Source organism: Miscanthus floridulus, chromosome 9 (assembly GCF_019320115.1).
Source record: "Miscanthus floridulus cultivar M001 chromosome 9, ASM1932011v1, whole genome shotgun sequence".
NCBI classification, from domain to species: Eukaryota; Viridiplantae; Streptophyta; class Magnoliopsida; order Poales; family Poaceae; genus Miscanthus; species Miscanthus floridulus.
This window is the reverse complement of record NC_089588.1, coordinates 119,401,377-119,421,504: the sequence shown is the minus strand read 5'-3', so window position 1 is coordinate 119,421,504 and position 20,128 is coordinate 119,401,377. Positions and strand designations below refer to the sequence as shown.

Sequence of the window (20,128 nt, the reverse complement as noted above, 5' to 3'; positions counted from 1 at the left end):
TGGTAGTTGCAGGTTGAGCCCTGTGGCGGAAACCGGGAGTTGCATTGCTCCTGCGGACTTGGATAGGGAGCAGAGCGCCAAGCTTAGGCTAATTAATTAATTAAGTTGCTCGTTGCACTAGCAAACGGTCTGGAGTTAGCTGGGTGGTGCAATTACGAAAATGAATGCACGAATCCAACTTGGATAACGAGCATGTGCTTCTTTTTACTTGTGCCGTGCAGCATTCTGATCTTATAAGGTCTATTAAGTTTCTGAAATTGGCTTGATCTTTCCTTAATCGGACCAGCATTGCGCTCAAGTTTCCGGCGACTAGAAGCATTTTGCACACAAGTGGCTTCTGGGCTCTTCAGAATCAGACCATGGTGGCAAATATAAATCATGTGCATATGGACCGTGTCAACACTCTGTTAGATTAATATGTTTCTTACGGGGTCAGCTCAAGACAAGGTACCAAACAAACTGCAATACGTATGAGGCATACTGTACGTGGTAAAAGCAAGACAAGCTTTGCATCCGAAAATACAAGACACATAAAAACGACGATGACAGCACATGACATGAGTGTACCTCTAATAATTTTGCAAAACAAGTATATGGCACAAACTTAATTGTACGTACATGACAGGATAAAATCCAGAAAGCCGTCAGCTCGGCATGATCAACTGTTACTGAAGGTCTAAAGAGCATAGTAAACTGAAACCTTGAGCAAGCCAAGTGGGTCTACAGAGATTCGGAGAGCATGATCGAATACACAAGAACGATGTGAGTGCAGGCATGGCCAATTGGCCACTGATGTCGATTGCACAATAAAGCTGTATCACGGACAGTGGAAATGCTGGCCTTGTTGCTGAATCTACTGCAATGGACACACGAGGTGGAGACAGTGAGCAATGGGCCATTGGCGAAGATATCACCGATGAACTTGTTGTAGGTAGTGGCTGAGGCCGAAGCCGATGTGCATCCAACCATTACCTGGTACATGTACACCACAAAGGATTTGCATCATTTACCAATAGCTCAGAATTTCTACGAGAGGACAGAAACTTTGATTTCGGAATAAGCAGACAGAGTCTTACTGTGCAATGAAGAAACAGAGTTCACAACTAGATCGTGCAATCACCAGTTGTGCTAGTAACAAATGAATAAAAAGGATAACTAGAAGCATAACAAATGTAAAGGATTCTTAGAGACATATAAAACTGGAATAAAATAGTTGGGTAAATAAGGTTATTTGTCATGGTAAGTTGGGGGTGAACTCAGGGGCATCCATTGATGTCATAGTACTCATGGCTACAGTAAGCAGTGGTTAAAAAAAAGATACTGGACCGGCTAAAGAAGCAGAAAAAGGAAGATGAGTACGTACATGCACAGCTGGATCCACTTATCATGGATTTTGATATCAATATCAGGATGGTTGTGGTGGGCACGTGCCTCGTTCTTCAGCACCTTTTTTAGTTTCATTGCCAACTCTTTACTGACTGTATCCTCTCCAACAAGGCGAACCCGAACTGTCTGAAGGGATCGGAGGTGGCTTAAGGACAGGTCGTTAACAGTAATTTCACTATCACCAAAATCCTCTGGTCGGATGTCAAACTTAAAACGTTGAAGCATGGGCATAGCACCAGGTGGGAACATCGATGGCACCGTTGGAAACCCAGAGAATTTGCACCGCGTCACACATGGGAAGGCGTCTGCCCTAATCATGAACCTTTCAAACACTTGTTTGGCGCCAGCCACTCTCACTTCCAGAACACGAAGAGCCTGCAGCATGCTGAGGACTTGGATGTCCTCACATCGAACTTGACCCACCTTTATGCACAGGTTGGATAGGAGGACAAATGATGTGGGATCGATCCATGTCAGCAACCGACTGGCTCCATCAATACAAAGATGAGACAGGTTCCACAGGGAGTCCACCGAGCCTTCAAGATCAACTTCCACATCATCTGAGATTCGCACTACTGATTTTGTGTAGTTTGCGAAGGGATCCCATCAGAACTTTGCACATGCTTTCATCCCATCTGCCTTCCATGTCCTTTCTGAGCAAAACCGATAGCATCCTCACTTGCGTCAGATGGCCCAGCTCTTCTGCGATGTATGCAGAATCCACATTCATGTGTAGCAGCTCCACAGACGATAGATTTCTCAACCCACATGTTGTTGATAACCCTGTACTGTCCCCAAGAATAAGGCACATTAATTGTCTCAGCCCGAACATACTCAATGGCACTTCTTTTATGTCAGTTCCATAGAAGTTCAGTGTCAACAAAAACTGTAGCTTCCCTATCTCTCTTGGGAGGTCGCCAGCATATCCAGTATCTGCCAGGCTTAGATACCTCAGGTGAAATAGTTTACCGACAAACTCTAGACTTGGATGATTGCTAAGATTGCAATCTACAAGATCCAATACACGCAGAAGATAAAAGCATGAAAGGGGTGGCATAGTGTTAATTAAATCATAACTCCTGATAGTAAGGGTCCTCAATTTTGACATGTTGACTGTAGGCCAGCTAGTATTTTGGATAGAGAGCCTGCGAACCTTGCTTTCCAAAGAAGATGTGATTTGCTTGCAGTCACCAGTTATTGTTGTAGCAAAACTTTCTTCTCTTGACAAAGAGCAAATGAGATCAAGCACCATATCATGAACCCGGCAAGATAAAGGATACATCTCATCCTCATCCATGTCTGCTGGCTCGATCAGGCTTCTATTTAGAAGCTCATTGAAGTAACTCTGTCCAATTTCAAGTAAGCTTTGCCTCCCATCTCCTTGTTGGACAAATCCTTCAGCTATCCACCTCAGTATCAACGGGTACTTACGAATCACATAATCTTCAGGAAATATACTTAGATATAGTAAGCATGTCTTTAGTTGTGGAATCAGATCATAATAGCTAAGCAGCAATATCTTCCTCAAATTGTCCATACGAGGATTGTTTCCTAGTCCAGAACCAATTGAGTCACACACATCTTGCCACTCCTTTACATTTCTTGACTTGTTAGCCAGCAAGCTAGATGTGGTAACGATGGCTAATGGGACACCTCCACATTTCTTCAAAAGATTTTCAGATACTTCAGATAACTGTTTAGGACAATCACTTTCGGAGCCAAATATCCTTCCATAGAATAATATTTTTGAGTTACGGTGAGTAAGAGGTTTCATCTTGTAGCAACCGCCAACATGCTCAGCAACATCAATTATGCGGGTAGTTGTGATTATTCGGCTTTTTTGGCCATTCTCAGGCAGAGCACATCTTATTATCTCCCATGGTTCTGTATCCCATATATCATCTATAACAATGAGGTACCTGTATGCATTCGGCAATAGAGCGTCATGGAAAGCATGGTAGACATGATTTGCAATATAAGCATATGTCAGTAATAATTTGCAAACATAAGTAAGAATTTGCTTGGCAAACTTTATAGAAATATGTCAAATTTCACCGTTTTCTTATGTTTTTCTTATTTCTCTCCTAACACCAAATGTTATACAGTTAGCAGCCCACAAAACAAAGAATGAGCTAGCCCATTAGGATGGTATGTACTCCGATGATATGGCAGCAGCTTTTGCAATAACTTGGCTTTCTTTGGGAAATTTTCACTAGTGTGTAAATCTATTCTTTGAAAGGTATGTACTTAGGTGCTGTATACATAGACTATAATCAAGATGCTGGCTTCAAAGCGCTTAGTTATGGCTGCTTCGCATCATTTGGCACATGTGGTTAGACTAATGTTTTTCTGACCACATGAGAAGCAATCTAGTCTTCAAATTGATAGCTACTAGGGCATGTTCAGATCCATTAGTGCTAATTGTTAGCACCAAAAATTAGTGCTAGAGATTCAAAACACTATAACTAACAATCCAACAAATAGCAAGCTCAAATTGAATGACCACTCTAATAAAAAGTTATTAATTGGCACCCCAAGATAAGTGCGAGTAACTATTTGATGGAGGATCTAAATGGGTCTGAACTAATAGGTTAGCTAATAGGACTGCTAATACAAAGTTATTAGCTGGCTTTCATCTACTAGCATCTAACTATTAATATTAGTGGATTCATAGAGGCCCTCAGAGTACAAGTTTTTTTTACTCTATTAGGTTGCGTGAATCATGCTATGTAGAAGTCAGGGGATTTTTGAGACCTTTTTATCAACTCGATGTAATGCTCTTGAAGGTCAATAAAATCTTTGATAGGTACAGTACGGTGAAGACAAATGAAGGTAGTGATGCTCATGTGTGCTACAATTGTGTAATAATTTCAAATGAAAATTTGAATATGAGAAAGTTAAAAATTGATTGGCACTTTCACCACGGAAAGAAGATACACATGCACAGATGCCACACTTACTCATTCACGACTATAACCTATCATTAACATACAAATCTACCATTGACACACGTGTGTGAAAGAATCTTAAGGGGTTCCCATCCGATGAACTCATACTGAGATGAACTTGCACACAAGATGGCACAAACCTCTTATTTATGAGGAATTCATGGACAAGATGAGTGAGATGTTGTTGACCCAATGCGGTCTTGTGAATGTCCTTGTACCCTTTCTTGTCAAGCTCATAAAGAATGTCCTTCAGAACTTTTATAATGTCAGGATCACGAGACACTGATACAAAAGCCATGCAATTGAATTGCGGTTTAAGCTTGTCATAAACTGCTTTAGCAAGCGTTGTCTTGCCTAGTCCTCCAAAGCCAACAATAGAGACTATCCTTTGTTCAGCAGACGACATGCCACAATCTTCCTTTGTCAACTTCGAGATCAGCTCTTCCCTTGGCTCATCAATGCCGACAAGGCTAGCCGCTTTAGTGTACAGAGCTGTTATGCGAGGGTCAACTGAGGTTTTGGTAGGAGTAAAAGCATCAACCTTGTACCTGTGTACAGAGATGAAAAAACCAGAACAAAGAGGCAAATAAGAGAAAATTTTGGTGAAATTCAAATGCAAAGTCTGTGATGTCCCGGCCCTGACCTGTCACGTCGCTCGGCCACGTCCTTGACACGCTCCTTGATGGCCTTGATCTCTTGGCCAATCTCGTGGCGAGTCCTGGCCTTGCTCATAATACCTGTCATCTTCTTGATGAATCTTTTGATGCTCCTTTTGCTAGGAGGCTCAGAGCCCTGAACACGCACAAGGAAGGTGTCAACAATGTCCTCCATGTCGTAGGAGAGCTCCCGAACATCCCGAGCCCAGATCTTGACTACTTCTTTGAGCTGCTCCTGTGGCACCTCTCCGACATCGTGGAGTGCGGCACGCATACTCTCCAGCTCTCTGGTGACGAACTCGATGTCTTTCTTCACTCCCTTCTGAAGGTTGTACTCATCCTGCAGCAGCTGGCCGAGCTTGGGAAGCAGGGTGCCCAGCGCCCCTGTCGCAAACTCCATGGCTCCCAAGGTCACTACTGACCAGGGAAAAATTTATCGGCCGAAATCTCCCGATATTTCCGATATATCCTTTTTATCCATAGGTGCCGATAAGAAAATATCTATCTTTTTCGTATAAATTTTGTTTAAATTTATTTAAATTTACTTAAATTCAAATTAAGTTTTATTTGAATTTGGTCCGATATTTCCGATGTATCATGTTTATCCTCTTTATCTGTGACCCCTGATAAATTTTAATTTCCGAAAATGAAAACCTTGCTACTGACTAGTGATATTCCCGAAGCATATCTGAATGAGGATCTAGAGATTAGAAAAGAGTCGCACAGATTAGATTGCAGAAGCAGCTTTCATCCACGGATTGGAGAGGAAAAAGAGAAGCTGCAAAAGAAGAAAAAATACGAATCAAAATGGAACAAGCATTGTGGAAACAAATCCAATCGAACTACAATGTAAACATTGATCGTTCTATATATGCATGTCCAACCAGCACGAAAGAAGTTAAGCCGAATTAAAAGATCTGCGACTCACCAAGGTTTCCTGGAGCCTATAGGCTAGAGGGCAGAAGTAGTGAGCAGATGGGATTGAGGAATGGTTAAGGAGTTTGTTCGAGTGCGGTTGAGCGGAGACGCATCTGGGAAGACCCGCATAAACAAATGAACGCCGTGTTCTGTAACTCGAGACTTGACGAATCTGTCACAAGTCACCATTATTTAATCTTGTCCATCTCATATTGAATAATGGCACGGCTAACGTTAACTGTAGTAGGTAGGCGTATGCCTAGCCATGTGTTCGAGAACTGTAGTTTATGCTTCACGAGGCGAGGAGTGTGGACGGTGTACTCACGTGGCCGGCAACATGCACACATCTCTACGTATTGCCATTGTGATTAATCACAGCAGTGTACCTACGTTCCATATGTAAGGTTAAACTATTCGGAAAAGAAAAGGATTACAACATAAGTTAATGTGCGGAACAGTAAAGGACCCCATGTTCATCTCAACAGATTCGTTTCCCTACCTCCAGTCGTCATTCAAATGAAGTAGCTAGTTCTTTGGATGAACATGCTTGCACGCCGGTAAAGCTATCGATTCCCCTACGTAGTGTAACCTTTTTCCAACATTATATATATGTGCCTGCATGTGATTTGATTTTCACTGTGGGGTTTCAGACCAGCTGAGTATATCTAAACCAAAATAACGCATCTACAACGGCCGTCTCGTATGGATAGTGAGGTTGGTTACCCAATGCATCAACGTCTCCACCACTGAATGGCTAGGCTAGCTGGTACGCGCGCGCACAGGTCGCCACTGTTGCCTTACATGTCTTGTTCATGAAATGTTTGGGTGTTGTGTGCTGGGGGCCAGCTAGGCTGTCTTGGTTCGGGCAGCCTCGGTCTGCTGAGGTAGGTGTTCTAAAAAATTAAGGTGTTCTGTCAGACGTTGGAGTTCCGTAAAAAGTTAAGGTGTTCTAGCGTGGGCATCATTACCATCCTGGTTCCTGGGACGTTCTCCACCAAAGGAAAGTAGCCACAGTAAGTTCCTCCTAATCTCTAACCCCTAAAAACAGCCAGCTGCTGCCTTCTTTCTATCGCGCTCGTCCTCCGAGCCTTTCCTTTTATCTGCCGCTAGACGGAACCATACTTTAGCCACCTTAGCCACGTCCTGGTCGTCGAACACGATGGCAACAAGCCCACGCACCCAAGCAAGGTTGGTCCGATCCTCTTCCTAATCGGTAACGCTATCCTCAGGGCGTCCGATCGTCGAGACGCCGCGCTTCGCAGTCCACACTACTCGCTTCTTCTCGTCGCATGCCCCGACCACGACGCTCGCCCCCGTCCACGCTCGCAATGCAGCGCCCTGCCCGCGACACTCCCGCCCGTGACCGCGACGCTCGCTCCCGCTAGCGACGCCCAATCCCATTCCTCTGCTGCCTTTCTTCAATGCGAGGGCGTTGTGGCCTTCTCCAGCGTGGGGGTCGATCGCCGTGGGCACTACACCTGCCCAGCTGCTGCAACCCCCCTCACTCCATGCCGGCGTCAATCTCTGCACCGGCATCAAGAGCTCTACAAGCCGAAGAGCCTCAATTCGTCCAAGCAACAAGGTGACATTGTACTTAAAGCGCATGTTGCAAACATATGTTTCAAGCGTTTCAGATTTTTTAGAGGTATGTTGCAAGTATTTTATATCGATGTTGCAAAAGTAGATCGGGATATTGCATATGTTTCAATGGCTATACACATATGTTTCAAGTCTATGTTCCAAATGTTCCATCTGTTTCAGACGTATGTTGCAAGTGTTTCATTTGGATGTTGCAAAATTGATCTGGATGTTACATATATATGCAAGTGTTTTAGGTGTTTTCATATGTATGTCGTAAGTGTTTCATCTGGATGTTTCCATATGTTTGCAATGGCTACACACGTGTTTTCATGTTTTTTTTTTGGAGTTTTTGCAAGTGTTTCAGATGTATGTTGCAAGTGTTCTCAGTTGTTTCAGACACATATTGTAAGTATTTCATCTAGATGTTGCAAAAGTAGATCGGGTGTTGCATATGTTGCAATGGGACCCACGTGGGGCGCTACTGTGGGTCACCGTGCGGGTGCTTCAGGCCGGCAGACGCCAATGCGGCATGGCATCCACATGCGGAGGCATGTGACTAGGATCCACATGGGTTCCTGCGTGGCGTGGTGGTCAGGCGAAATAGCAGCGTGGGGTCCACGCGGTGGGGCACGCAAAAATAGACGGCATGGGCTTTCTTTTGCGTGCGACGTGGCCTCTCGTGCGACCAGAGGCGTTCGATATTTTGGGTGGCTCCGTACATTCGGGCGCCAGTAACTCCCCATCCTAATCGGCACAACCATCAATCATGCTAGCCAATCACTAACCGGACTTAACCTCCATGTCTGTGTCCTACAACACTTGCCCAACAAGCCAGACAGCAAACCGTATCCAAGTCCACATGCATGCACCGGGAAAATAGTAGATCAAATGCCAAAATTAGCTGTATAAAAATAGTAGATTAAATGGCTAAATTAGCTAGCAGGGAGACCCGTGAAGGACTCCATGAGCCAAGTGGTCGTCTGTCATGATTGGCACTGGGAATTGGAGCACCGGAGGTGGTAGGGAGATGCGATGGATCATGGATGGCCAGCAGCCTATGATATGCATGATTGGTTGTCACTTCGCCACCCATACCATCTACAGCTCCTGTCGTCTGTCATCATGTACGGAGTACTAGTAAGACAGATGGGCGTTCATGCCTTTAACACAATTTATGAAGATTTTTTAGCACAATTTGTGACACTAGCTATCCTAACGTAACACGATTTACTAAGATTTCTTTAGCCCGGCAAAGTTTTTATTTAAAGCTCGACTTATACCTATAGAAACCTAAAAGATGATCAACCAAAAGGTATATAAAAATAGTAAATTGAACGCCAAAATTAGTTTGCAGGGAGACCCGTGACGGACTCCGTGAGCCGAGTGGTCGTCGGTCTTGATTGGCATTGGGAATAGGAGGACCGAAGGAACTAGGGAGATGATATGGACCATGGATGGCCAGCAGCCAACACTGCTATGATATGCATGATTGGTAGTCACTTCGCCGCCCATACCATGTACAGCTCCTGTCATCTGTCATCTTGTACGGAGTACTGCTAAGACATTTGGGTGTTCGTGATTTTAACACAACTTATGAAGATTTTTTAGCACAATTTGTGACACCAGCTATTCTAACGTAACACAATTTACTAAGATTTCTTTACCCCTGCAAAGTTTTTATTTAAAACTCGACTTATACCTGTAGAAACCTAAAAGATGACCAACCAAAAGCTATATAAAAATAGTAGATCAAATGCCAAAATTAGCTAGGAGAGAGACCCGTGACGGACTCCGTGAGCCAACGAGTCATCGGTCATGATTTGCACTCGGAATTGGAGGACCGGAGGAGGTAGGGAGATGCGATGGATCATGGATGGCCAGCAGTCAGCACTGCTATGATATGCATGATTGGTTGTCACTTCGCCGCCCATACCATGAACAGCTCCTGTCCTCTATCATCATGTACGGAGTACTAGTAAGACAGATGGGCGTTCATGACTTTACAACAATTTATGAAGATTTTTTAGCACAATTTGTGACACCAGCTATTCTAACGTAACACAATTTACTAAGATTTCTTTGGCCCTCCAAAGCTTTTATTTAAAACATTGACTTATACCTGTAGAAACATAAAGGATGACCAACCAAAAGGTATATAAAAATAGTAAATTGAACGCCAAAATTAGCTAGCATGGAGACCCGTGACGAACTCCCTGAGCTGAGTGGTCGTCGGTCATGGTTGGTACTTGGAATAGGAGGACCGAAGGAGCTAGGGAGATGCGATGGATCATGGTTGGCCAGCAGCCATCACTGCTACGATATGTATGACTGGATGTCACTTCGCTGCCCATACCATGTACAGCTCCTATCGTCTGTCATCATGTACGGAGCACCAGTAAGACAGATGGGCATCCTTGCATTTAACACAATTTATGAAGATATTTTAGCACAATTTGTGACACTAGCTGTCTCACGTAACACAATTTACTAAGATTTCTTTAGCCCGGCAATGTTTTTATTTAAAACTCGACTTATACCTGTAGAAACCTAAAAGATGACCAACCAAAAGATATATAAAAATAGTATATTGAACGCTAAAATTAGTTTGCACGGAGACCCATGACGGCCTCCGTGAGCTGAGTGGTCGTCGGTCATGATTGACGCTGGGAATAGGAGGACCCAAGGAACTAGGGAGATGCGATGGATCATGGATGGCCAGCAGCCAGCACTGCTATGATATGCATGATTGGTTGTCACTTCGCCGCCCATACCATGTACAGCTCCTGTCATCTGTCATCATGTACGGAGTACTAGTAAGACAGTTGGGCGTTCATGACTTTAACACAATTTATGAATATTTTTTAGCACAATTTGTGACACCAGCTATTCTGACGTAACACAATTTACTAAGATTTCTTTAGCCCTGCAAAGTTTTTATTTAATTCTCGACTTATACCTGAAGAAACCTAAAAGATGACCAATCAAAAGGTATATAAAAATAGTAAATTGAATGCCAAAATTAGTTAGCAGGGAGACCCGTCCCCGCGACGCTTGATCTCCTCATCGATTCACTGGTATTCCCGGACGAGTTGTTGTCCGGCATCATCGATCTCCAGCTTTCGTGCTCTCAGCTGCTCCGTCCTTACGTGGGACGGGGCCACCACCTTCCCTTCGTTCCTCACATCAGGGTTGGCCGTCGGGGTAGCGTCCCCCTCAGAGACGCTTTCGACTTGTCCCTCGGAGGTGTCCGCCATGAAGCATTCCCGGGAGGGGTGATGGCTCCCCATGCTGGAGCCAGAGCTAGAGGATGATTCTGGCTCCTCGATGAGGAGTTTGTGGAGGGACTCCGCGTCGTGTTCAATTACCCCCACGAACTCGCTGTTCGTTGGAGTTTGGACCATGCGCAGTGCCATGAGGTGGCAAGCGGTCGCCGCGGCGTTGCGGAGACCGTACGGAAACGCTGTCGGGGCGCTCCGCACGTGGCGCTCCGAAGAGAGGTGGCTTTTCCGGAAGGTCGTGCCACGTCGTTGTCGCTGGAAGGGGCGAGGCGACGCTGGTTCTTCCTGGACTGCTGGGGTCCTAGGGAGACGCCGAGCTGGCGCCCAAGCCGCTTGTGGTCGAGGGCGATGGAGGGGAGAGACCGGATGGCGGTGTTCGCTCGTACCAACTCTCCCCCCACGTAACGACGAAATCTAGGCTCCCGAAGCGCACGTGTGCGTCTAGGACCCAGCTAACGTCGTGGTTAGCCATCCGTGGCCTGGTTTGGAATGCGCAAAGGCCCCTACCTAGCGCGCCAACTGTCGGTGTTTCGAACAAACACCGGCGAGTGAATTTATAATTGATGCGTGTTAGGCCTGGATGGTGTGCTAAAGGACACAAGGTTTATACTAGTTCGGGCCGAATGTCCCTACGTCCAGTCTGCTGCTGCTGCTTGTATTATTAGCACCGAATATGGTTCATAGTAGGGGGTACAAACGGTCGAGAGAGGGACGGGTCCCAGGTCTCTGATGGAGGGGTCGAAAGGATGCCAAGGGCCTGGCGGCGACTTGGCTGTGTGTGTGGAACTGAATGCTCTATGAGCACGTCTGTATGTGAGTTGTCCATTGAAAGTCGATTTGTTCGGTCCCCCTTTCATAGGGAGCCCTGTCCTCCCTTTTATAGACGAAGGGGGGAGCAGGGGTTACAGATGGGTGAAAAGAGGAAAATCCCAAGGGTATAGAAGGTCCTTCGAAGGGCTTGGGTCTTCCTTTTCCTCCAAGCCAGCCTCAGACACGGCCAGCTAGTGTCAGAGGTTGGCACGTTCGCCGGGTACTTGTGTGCTGATGATGCTGTGTTCTGCAAGTGGTCACGTCCCGTCCCGCCTCTACGGGCGGCGTGTCGGGCAAGAGTGCCGGCCTACGATACTGTGGGGGGCGAATGGTGTGGCACCCGCACGCTTGTCAGCATCGGGGACGTGAGTCCTATTGCGGTGTTTGTGTCAGGCTCCGTGCTCGAGGGTTGAAGGCGGCGCCCGCAATACTGTAGGCCGTAAAACCCGGCGCCTATAGTACTACTCAGGCTCTGTCATGTCCGGCAGGTCCTAAAGCGCTCGTCCCGTCGTACTTCGATGGTACTTGTCAGTAGAGCAGGGCATGGCCCTTTCTTCCGTGGTTTGACTCTAATGTCCTGTCTTACCCTGTTCCTGCCATCATGGAGGGGCAGGGTGAGGGCGTCAGGTGAGGCGGTGCTCAGCCCTTGTTGGCCGGACGAGGCGGAGTCTGGCCTTCGGGGGCCAGGCGAGGCGGAGTCTGGCCCTCGGGGGTCGGACAAGGCGGAGTCTGGCCCTCGGGGGTCGGACGAGGCGGAGTCTGGCATTCGGGGGCCGGGCGAGGCGGAGTCTGGCCCTCGGGGGTCGGACGAGGCGGAGTCTGGCCCTGGGGGGTCGGACGAGGCGGAGTCGGGCCCTTGGGGGCCGGGCAAGGCGGAGTCTGGCCCTCGGGGGTCGGACGAGGCGGAGTCTGGCCCTCAGGAGGCGGAGTCGTTGTGCTCCTGTTCGATTGGGAATGTCGTTGGTGCTTATCAACTCTACCTCATTGGGTATCCCAGTATTAGATCCCCGACAAGTGGGTTCAAGGGGCGGGCCAGGTGGGTGGTGCAGCGAGGCGGCTGGAGTGGGGGCCGGGGCGGGGGCCAAGGCGAGGACGATGCTGGTGGAGCCATCGCGCTGGAGGTTAGGGGAGGCCAGGGTTGAGGGGTGGGGGCGGGGCTAGGACAAGCGCAAGCGTGAATAGGAAGACAACGGTCGCAGGGTGGAGTCGGGTCGCACGTGCTCCCGGAGCGCGTGACCAGTGGCGCTTTATTGCGGTCCTTCTCTAGGACCTCAAAACTACATTCAAACTTTGGTAGAGTGAATACAAGGGAGTTATTTCTTCCTTTTCGTCAGAAGTGACTCTGGGGTAAAGTGGTGAGGGAGTAACGCACGAGGGAAACTACACTTGTGCATATATGGCATAGAAATGGAATAATTGTGAAAAAGCACATGTAACTGCCCAAATTAAAATAAATTCCTTGACACGACAGCCGTGACAACGTTTGTCACTACAATTTAAATACATCAATAATACAGTAGCCAAGATCATAGCAACGAAGTGAATGAAAGTGCTAGCTTCACCAGTTGGAGAAATTCCGCAAAGCAAACTGGACCCCCGATGGAGCTCTTCAAGATGGGCAGGCATGCATGCATGCGGAGGCATACGAAAACCAAATTTGAGCCTCATTTAACATAAACACACATATCATTTATGTTCCAAACATCCTTGCACGGAGGAGGAGCTAGCCGACGCCGGCGTAGTGGGTTGGCCCATATGGGGCATCATGGGCGACCCCAAGATTGGCCCCATGAAGCTCAGGCCCATAGCCAGCGTGGCGCAGAGGGTGATTTGGGAGGGAAAGGTGGAAGCCCGTGAACAACAGCTGGGCCTTGGGGAAGAAGGGCCGAAGTCTGACTTAGCCCATCCAGCTGTTCCACCCGTCTCTACCTATCCAATCCTAATTTTAGGGTGGCCACCTCTAGAAATAACATCTATTTTTAGAGGTGGGTGGTATACTAGTACAAAATAATTTTTGCTAACGCTGTTCCGCTTGCGGGCAGACCCAGATCGGCTCAATGCGGAACGCCGTGCCGAGGCCCCCAGGATTGCCGACGTGGAGATCGTCAGGGATCCATCACGTGTATGGGCATGGAGGGTGCGTGGTGGCGGTGCAGTGGTCAGCCGGGCGTGGCGCACGCAGGCAGCCGATGAAGGAGCTGAACTTTTTTGTTCGTCCGTTCAGTGACCCAGAGAAGAGCTGTTCACTGCGCCAAGCCCAAACTACACACGGCCATATTTCTCGGCTGACCCGTTGAAGAAGCCCTGACGAAGCTCATTATATTGAAGCAAATCACTGTCAGAAACGAATCAGAGCCTGCCTCGCGTATTCGCTTGGCTTATTAGCCGTACTTTTTCAGTCAACGAATAGTATTTTTCTCTCACAACAAATCAGCCAACTGTACTTTCAGCCATGGCTTATCAGTCAAGCAAACAGGGACCTTGTGGCAGATTCGAGCGGAACTTGACATCAAGAATAATATTGGCAAGATCATCAAGCCCGCTGTCGGCAACACCGCAGAACTTCATCAGGTGCTTGATGTCGTATATGCTAGGGAAGTATATGTTGACGAGATCGGAAAATCCGGACATCGTGTCAGGCAGGCTTCCGTTGGTGAGCAACTTGAGCAGGTAGCCCACACTCGGCAAAGCGTCGTGGATCGACTCCCTCTGTGGCGTGGCGGGTGAAGTCGATCCCACTGTGGCGGAGCAGCTCGATGTGGTCCGCATCCGCGACGTCGGTCCCTCGACCCTCGGAAGTTGAACTGCCAGGCGCTGGGGCGGCGTCTGTCGTCCGGCTCAATCATCGGCTGTGTTGCCTGCTCGTCGGAGAAGGTGAGACCAATCTGGATGAACTTGGGTACATCGACATTGGCCTCCGTGGTCGCGTAGTTGTACTCGGCCAGAGACTTGCTCAGCAGCTCCGGACGGAGAGGGCGGTGCACCATGTTCGCTGGGGTGCTGCACGTCCACGGCGACGTAAGGGTAGTCATCGATGATGTCGCGGATCTTGGCGAACCCGTCCTAGGGGATGGCTGCGCACACCTCGCGGATCTCAACTGGCAGCACGTCTTCAGGCCGCGTCGCGATGGCCTACGACTACTTGTGTAGGAAACGGTTGGGCTCAGAATCAGATTCAGAGGGTATAGGGTTCAGCGACGATGGGTGGGGGCTTTCGTGGGAGGGGCATTCGGAGTAATAGATAAGACAATTAGGCAGCTTGGCGCATACATACAACCAGTAAAAGATGCGAACCAGCGGATCGAAATCATTGAACCCGTGCTTCTCGTACCTGCAACACAATCTGCAGGAGAGAACTCCAGCAGTAAAACTATGCACATCCTCGAAACAGAAAAAAAAAAAAAAACCGATCGCGTGGCGGCAAATATCTCACAAGTGTCGAAAGTGGATAATTATTAATACAATGTTCTGCATCTTAAGGTTTTGAGAGTACACACAGCAACGACTTGAAGACAGGGTTTTTGAAGGCACGCAGATGCATATATGTCTACGTACATTATTACTCGACCGAAAACAGAGTTGTTACAAGTCGCAAAAAAAGAAAAAAAAAAGAAAACAAAGTTGTTACAAATCATATATATGTTGTAGCCCCACACCAAGACATAACACACCTGAGTCAACTAAAATGAAACACTGGACTCACAAGCCGATGCGAATTTCTCCATGAACACAGACTATTAGGATGCACTGGATGGTCACTTCACTGGCATTCGTCATATAATCAAACTGATGGATTATTGATACGACTAGTGTATTGGCTCCTCCCCATTTGTTTCAGACACCGAGACTGCAGGGACCACCTCCTCGGTTACCTCATCCTCCTCTTTTCTGTCGGATAGGGAGATTGCCAAGGCCTCCTCCTTCTCTTCTTCTCCTCTTCTCTGCCAGATAGTGAAGCTGCTGAGACCTCCTCCTCTGTCATCTCATCCTCCTCTGCTGTATCGTACAATGAGGCTTCTGAGACATCCTCGTCAGTCACCTCATCCTTGTCCTCTGCCTGGAATGAATTTGTAGTATTTATATATGGTTCTCGAAAACAAAGGGCTTCAGTCACTTTTACAACCAACATCATGTTAAAAGTTAATGTTCTTGCGTACTCAAACATATAGTCAGTACGTGACAACAGTAACAAGTATATACTGAACTGTATCTATTTTCTTAGAAAAGTGATAATAATTACTTCATATGTACAGTAGCACAGGCAGATGATATTAAACAAGGAAGCTAGGATGCCCTTGACGAAATTTAATTGTCCTGCTAATTCTAAAAATCAAGGGCTATGATTTTCTGGGCATATTGTTACTATAATAATAATATAGTAATGGAGAAGTAGTACGTGTTAGTGCCTTAGTGGAATGGGGAATGGAATGTGGTTATTAAACAAGTTAGGCAGCTGGTACGTACCTCTTTATCGTCGCTGTGTACTGGTTGTGCCATCATATCTTCATAAACTTTGCATACGTAGAATTTGAGTGTGGAACTATTGGGATGGAGTTGTGCTTGGCGCCTGAGCTCAGCCTCTGCCTTGTCCACATCATCAGGGAAGGCATCCTTACAGCCGAGACGTGCCCTGACATAGCGTAGCAAAGGGAGGCACTCCAAGTCCAAGCCGAGATTGTCACTCCAGGTAGCGTGTCCATCCTTGTAGAAAGCCTTGACTGGGACAGTGAACCAAAGGTTGTGGAGGTTTGGCATCACAACAGACGGTGGTGGTACTCTGCTGCGGCCCCTGTCCTCTGCTTTGGAATCAAATACCATAGCATCCTGTCCTCCCCTCCAGATGCTAAGTGAAGCACTAGTCAAGTCATCGTTGGTCGCCAACTGGACCATCCAGTCATCCAACCAGAGGATTCTCAACTTGGGGAAGAAGACATCATGGGCAGCAATATTAACTACCGCAACCTGCTTATCAGATGCCATACCAAATTCCGTCGCTACAATACGGAGGAAACGGAGTTCTGGCAGCCCACCCAAGGCTCTCAGACCTGCTTCGTCCATATGATCCACACACAAGTCCAAGTAGCAAAGGTTGGGGAGAAGCGTGGGATCTATGAATGATGGCACACAAGGGAACATGATGCCTTGTATAAGCAGATGCCTGAGCTGTTCCGAAAGCACGGCTTTGTGCCACTCTGTTGAGGCAGGGGTACTTTCAAGGAACCGAATAACATGCAGATCCAGATGCTGGAGCTCCTGCAGATTGCCAAGTGACTTCAAAAGTTCTGCCTGCACACTCTCATCCAGCCTACCTATGCCAATCACACGGAGCACCCTCAGTAGGCTCTGGTTGCCCAGCTCCTTCAAAAATTGCCTCTTGGACTCAAAAGACAGCATGTCAACACATATCTGTAGCTCCTCCAGTGATGTCACCTTCTGGAGTAACCCATCGGGCACCTTCGTGTATTCGTCACATCTTATGCAGACCAATCGTGTTAGCAGGCTAACACTCGATGGCAGTTGGACTTGCATACCATATCCTCCGATGTCTTCCAAGTCTAGTGTCTCTAGAAGCTTTAGAGCCCCTATCGCCTCCGGGAGCTCTCGGACCTTTGTACCTCGTAGCCCTAGGTACCTCAAATGAACTAGGTTTCCAAGATGCTCAAGCCCATGCCTGTCATACTCAAAATTATCAGATGATGTGCACCTCTCTAAAGCTAGCACGCGTAAGAGTTTAAAGCTCGGATGCAAGACAAGACCACATATATCACACCCAAGGGCAACCAGTGACCTCAGTTGTGTCATGTCCCTATGACTGTCAGGATGAGATTGATCCAGCAATATCCTGTTCTGGTGTGCTATCCGACGCACCTTGTGTCGTGATGATGTTCCTCCATCCTCATTAGAGATAGTGATGAAGTTTTCTTCGCCTGCCAGACCACGAATAAGATCAAGGACCATGTCATGAACATGGCAGCAATGTATGATGCCTTCCTCTTCTGACTCTACCCCTTGAATCATGTTTCTGTTTATGAGCTGATGGAAGTATTCCTCTCCCCGCTGAAACAAGCTTGTTCCTGTTTTCTTTTCTATAAAGCCTTCTGCTACCCATTTCCATATCAAAGAATCTTTCTCGATCTCATAGTCTTCGGGATACACACTTAGGTACAGTAAGCAGGTCTTCAAATGAGAAGGTAGATCATAGTAGCTAAGGGACAATATCCACATAGTATCATCTACTTGCTTGTTCTCTCTACCACGATAGAAACCAGGAGAGCTGCAGACCTCAAACCAATCCTCTCTTGATTTGCCTACCAACAAGCTAGCCATTGTGATGATAGCTAATGGCACACCGGCACATTTGTCCAGAATTTTTTGGGATGCCTCTTCAGGATGATGAGCAGGACATTTGTCTTCACCGCCATATAGCCTCATATAAAAGAGCTTCTTTGAGTTATCATGTGAAAGAGGGCCAAGCTTGTAAACTTCATCGCTGCAGGCTACTTCAAGATTTCGAGTAGTTTTGACTACTCTACTTCCGTTATTGTTCCGATGCAAGGCTGATCCTATTGCTTGCCAGGAATTTATGTCCCATACGTCGTCAATAACGATGAAGTACCTACCAAAAAGACAGTACAAATGAATAGGCAGAGTTAGTAAACCGTGGAACATCTATCGTCTATACTATACATCTGTACTCATTATGAATAGGCAGAAGAAGAACGGCACTACATCTGTACTATACGAGTATTGAATATGGGTGATGTCTCACTTTTATTTAGTCTTTGAAAATTACATACTAGTGGCACTTTATAGATTTTTAGACAAAGGATGAAAATCCGGATTCCTCTACTCAAGGTAGAATCTGACAGTGGTACTTTATAACTTTGCATTATCAAATATAAATTGCCTAGCAAAAAAGGAGTATTGTGCCACAACTGCAGCTTTGATTCATAATGAAAAAAACAAACATCCTAGATTTGTTTATCAAATATAAATTCCCTAGCAAGAAGAAGAATTAATTGTACCACAACTGCATCATCGATACATAATGAGAAAGAAACATCTTCAAATTAAATGGTAAACGTAAGTATGCTCCCCAATAGTATGCACACAGCACAAACAGTGTAGCAGATATACATATATATATATATATATATATATATAATCATAAATTGAAACAGAGAAACTATAGGTAATCTGGTGACAACTGATTAATGCATACCTCTTGTTTTCAAGGAATTTTCGGAGTTCGCCAATGAGCAGTTGTAGGTCCTTTACATCACGAATGGCCTTGTACTTTTTTTCGTCGAGAAGGAGGAAGATGCTGGTGAAGACTTGCACCAGGTCAGGATTGCGGCCAACCGAAACAAAGGCTCGACAATCATATCCCGGACTCAGCTCGTCGTACACCACCTTGGCAAGAGTGGTCTTGCCCAGACCACCAGCTCCCACCACAGAAACTATCTTGGTCCGGTTGTTGCTGCTGGAGGCACCAGCATCTCCATGGCCGTGGGTCGATGACTGAAGCATGGCTATGAGCTCGGCCCTCGTCCTCTCGATGCCGATAATCTGTGCTGCCTCTTTGTGCATGTTCACAAGGCGAGGATCCAGTTTGGTGCCCAGCGCAGCCACTGCAACGGGTATGGAGTACCTGTCGCGGCGGTCCCACACCTCCTGGAGTCGTTTCTTCATGTCCGCGATCGCGCCGGCGATGTCGTGGCGCGCCTTGCTCTTCTTCAACAGCTTGGCCGTCATCTTCTTGAGACGTTGAAGCAGGGCATTCTTGTTCTCAGGTGGGGCGGCCCCCTCCACGACATCGACGAGGAAGGCATCGAGGATGTCCTCCATCTCGTAGGACGCCTCTCTGACCTCGCGAGCCCAGAGCCGGACTTGTGGATCCTGCTGCTCCGGCGGCGTCGCGCCCACCTTGCAGAGAGCCGTGTGCGCACTCTCGAGCTCATTTTTCAGATACTCGATTTGCTCCGGCAGGCCCATCTGCAGCTTGTACTCCCGGTGCAGGAGCTCACCGAGCTTGGTGACGATGCTGCCCACTGCCCCGGCCACAAGATCCATGTCGACGGCAGGATGGAAGATTGGTGACGTTGAAGCCAAAGAGAGATTCCGCACATGCGGAAGCTAGGGGAAGAAGCTCGGTGGTGGCGGCGGATTTCGGAACTCGGCAGTCACCGCTAGAGAACAGACTTTAGAACGATGTCTTAATTTGGCATTAGTCTCGGTATTTTTTTTGCCGCCCGGTCTAAAGGACCCTTCAGTCCCGGTTCATAATACCAACAGGGACTAAAGGTCCCTGTCCAACGGTCGTCCGAGAGGCAGGGACCTTTTCTCCCAGTTGGTCCTGGTTGATAATACCAGCTGGGACTAAAGGTTTTAGTCCCGGTTTAGGTGATATCCCGGGAATAAATATTAACCTTTAATTCCGGTTTGGCCACCTAACCGGGACTAATTATGCGGGCCTATATAACGGCTCATTTCTTCCTCTCCGAGCCCGAGCCATTCCATTCAAACTTACTGCCTCTGTTCTTTAGCTTGC

General features: G+C 47.2%; 2 protein-coding genes and 2 pseudogenes across 2 annotated transcripts; 1 reads left to right on the top strand and 3 right to left on the bottom strand.

The window, feature by feature from the left end:
* Positions 1–495: 495 nt before the first annotated feature.
* LOC136482780 (disease resistance protein RGA5-like) lies at positions 496–6,054 on the bottom strand (annotated as a pseudogene).
* Positions 6,055–12,095: 6,041 nt separating this feature from the next.
* LOC136480723 (uncharacterized) lies at positions 12,096–12,719 on the top strand. The gene has a single exon (XM_066478188.1). The coding sequence runs from the start codon at positions 12,096–12,098 to the stop codon at positions 12,717–12,719; it is 624 nt and encodes a 207-aa protein (XP_066334285.1).
* A 1,120-nt stretch (positions 12,720–13,839) lies between these two features.
* LOC136480722 (probable CCR4-associated factor 1 homolog 7) lies at positions 13,840–15,051 on the bottom strand (annotated as a pseudogene).
* Positions 15,052–16,525: 1,474 nt separating this feature from the next.
* On the bottom strand, positions 16,526–19,650 carry LOC136480721 (disease resistance protein RGA5-like). The gene is made up of 3 exons (XM_066478187.1): positions 18,800–19,650; positions 16,623–18,193; positions 16,526–16,539 (listed from the first exon to the last, which is right to left on the bottom strand). Exons 1-3 carry the CDS (start codon positions 19,648–19,650, stop codon positions 16,526–16,528), a joined length of 2,436 nt encoding a protein of 811 aa, XP_066334284.1.
* Positions 19,651–20,128: the final 478 nt, after the last annotated feature.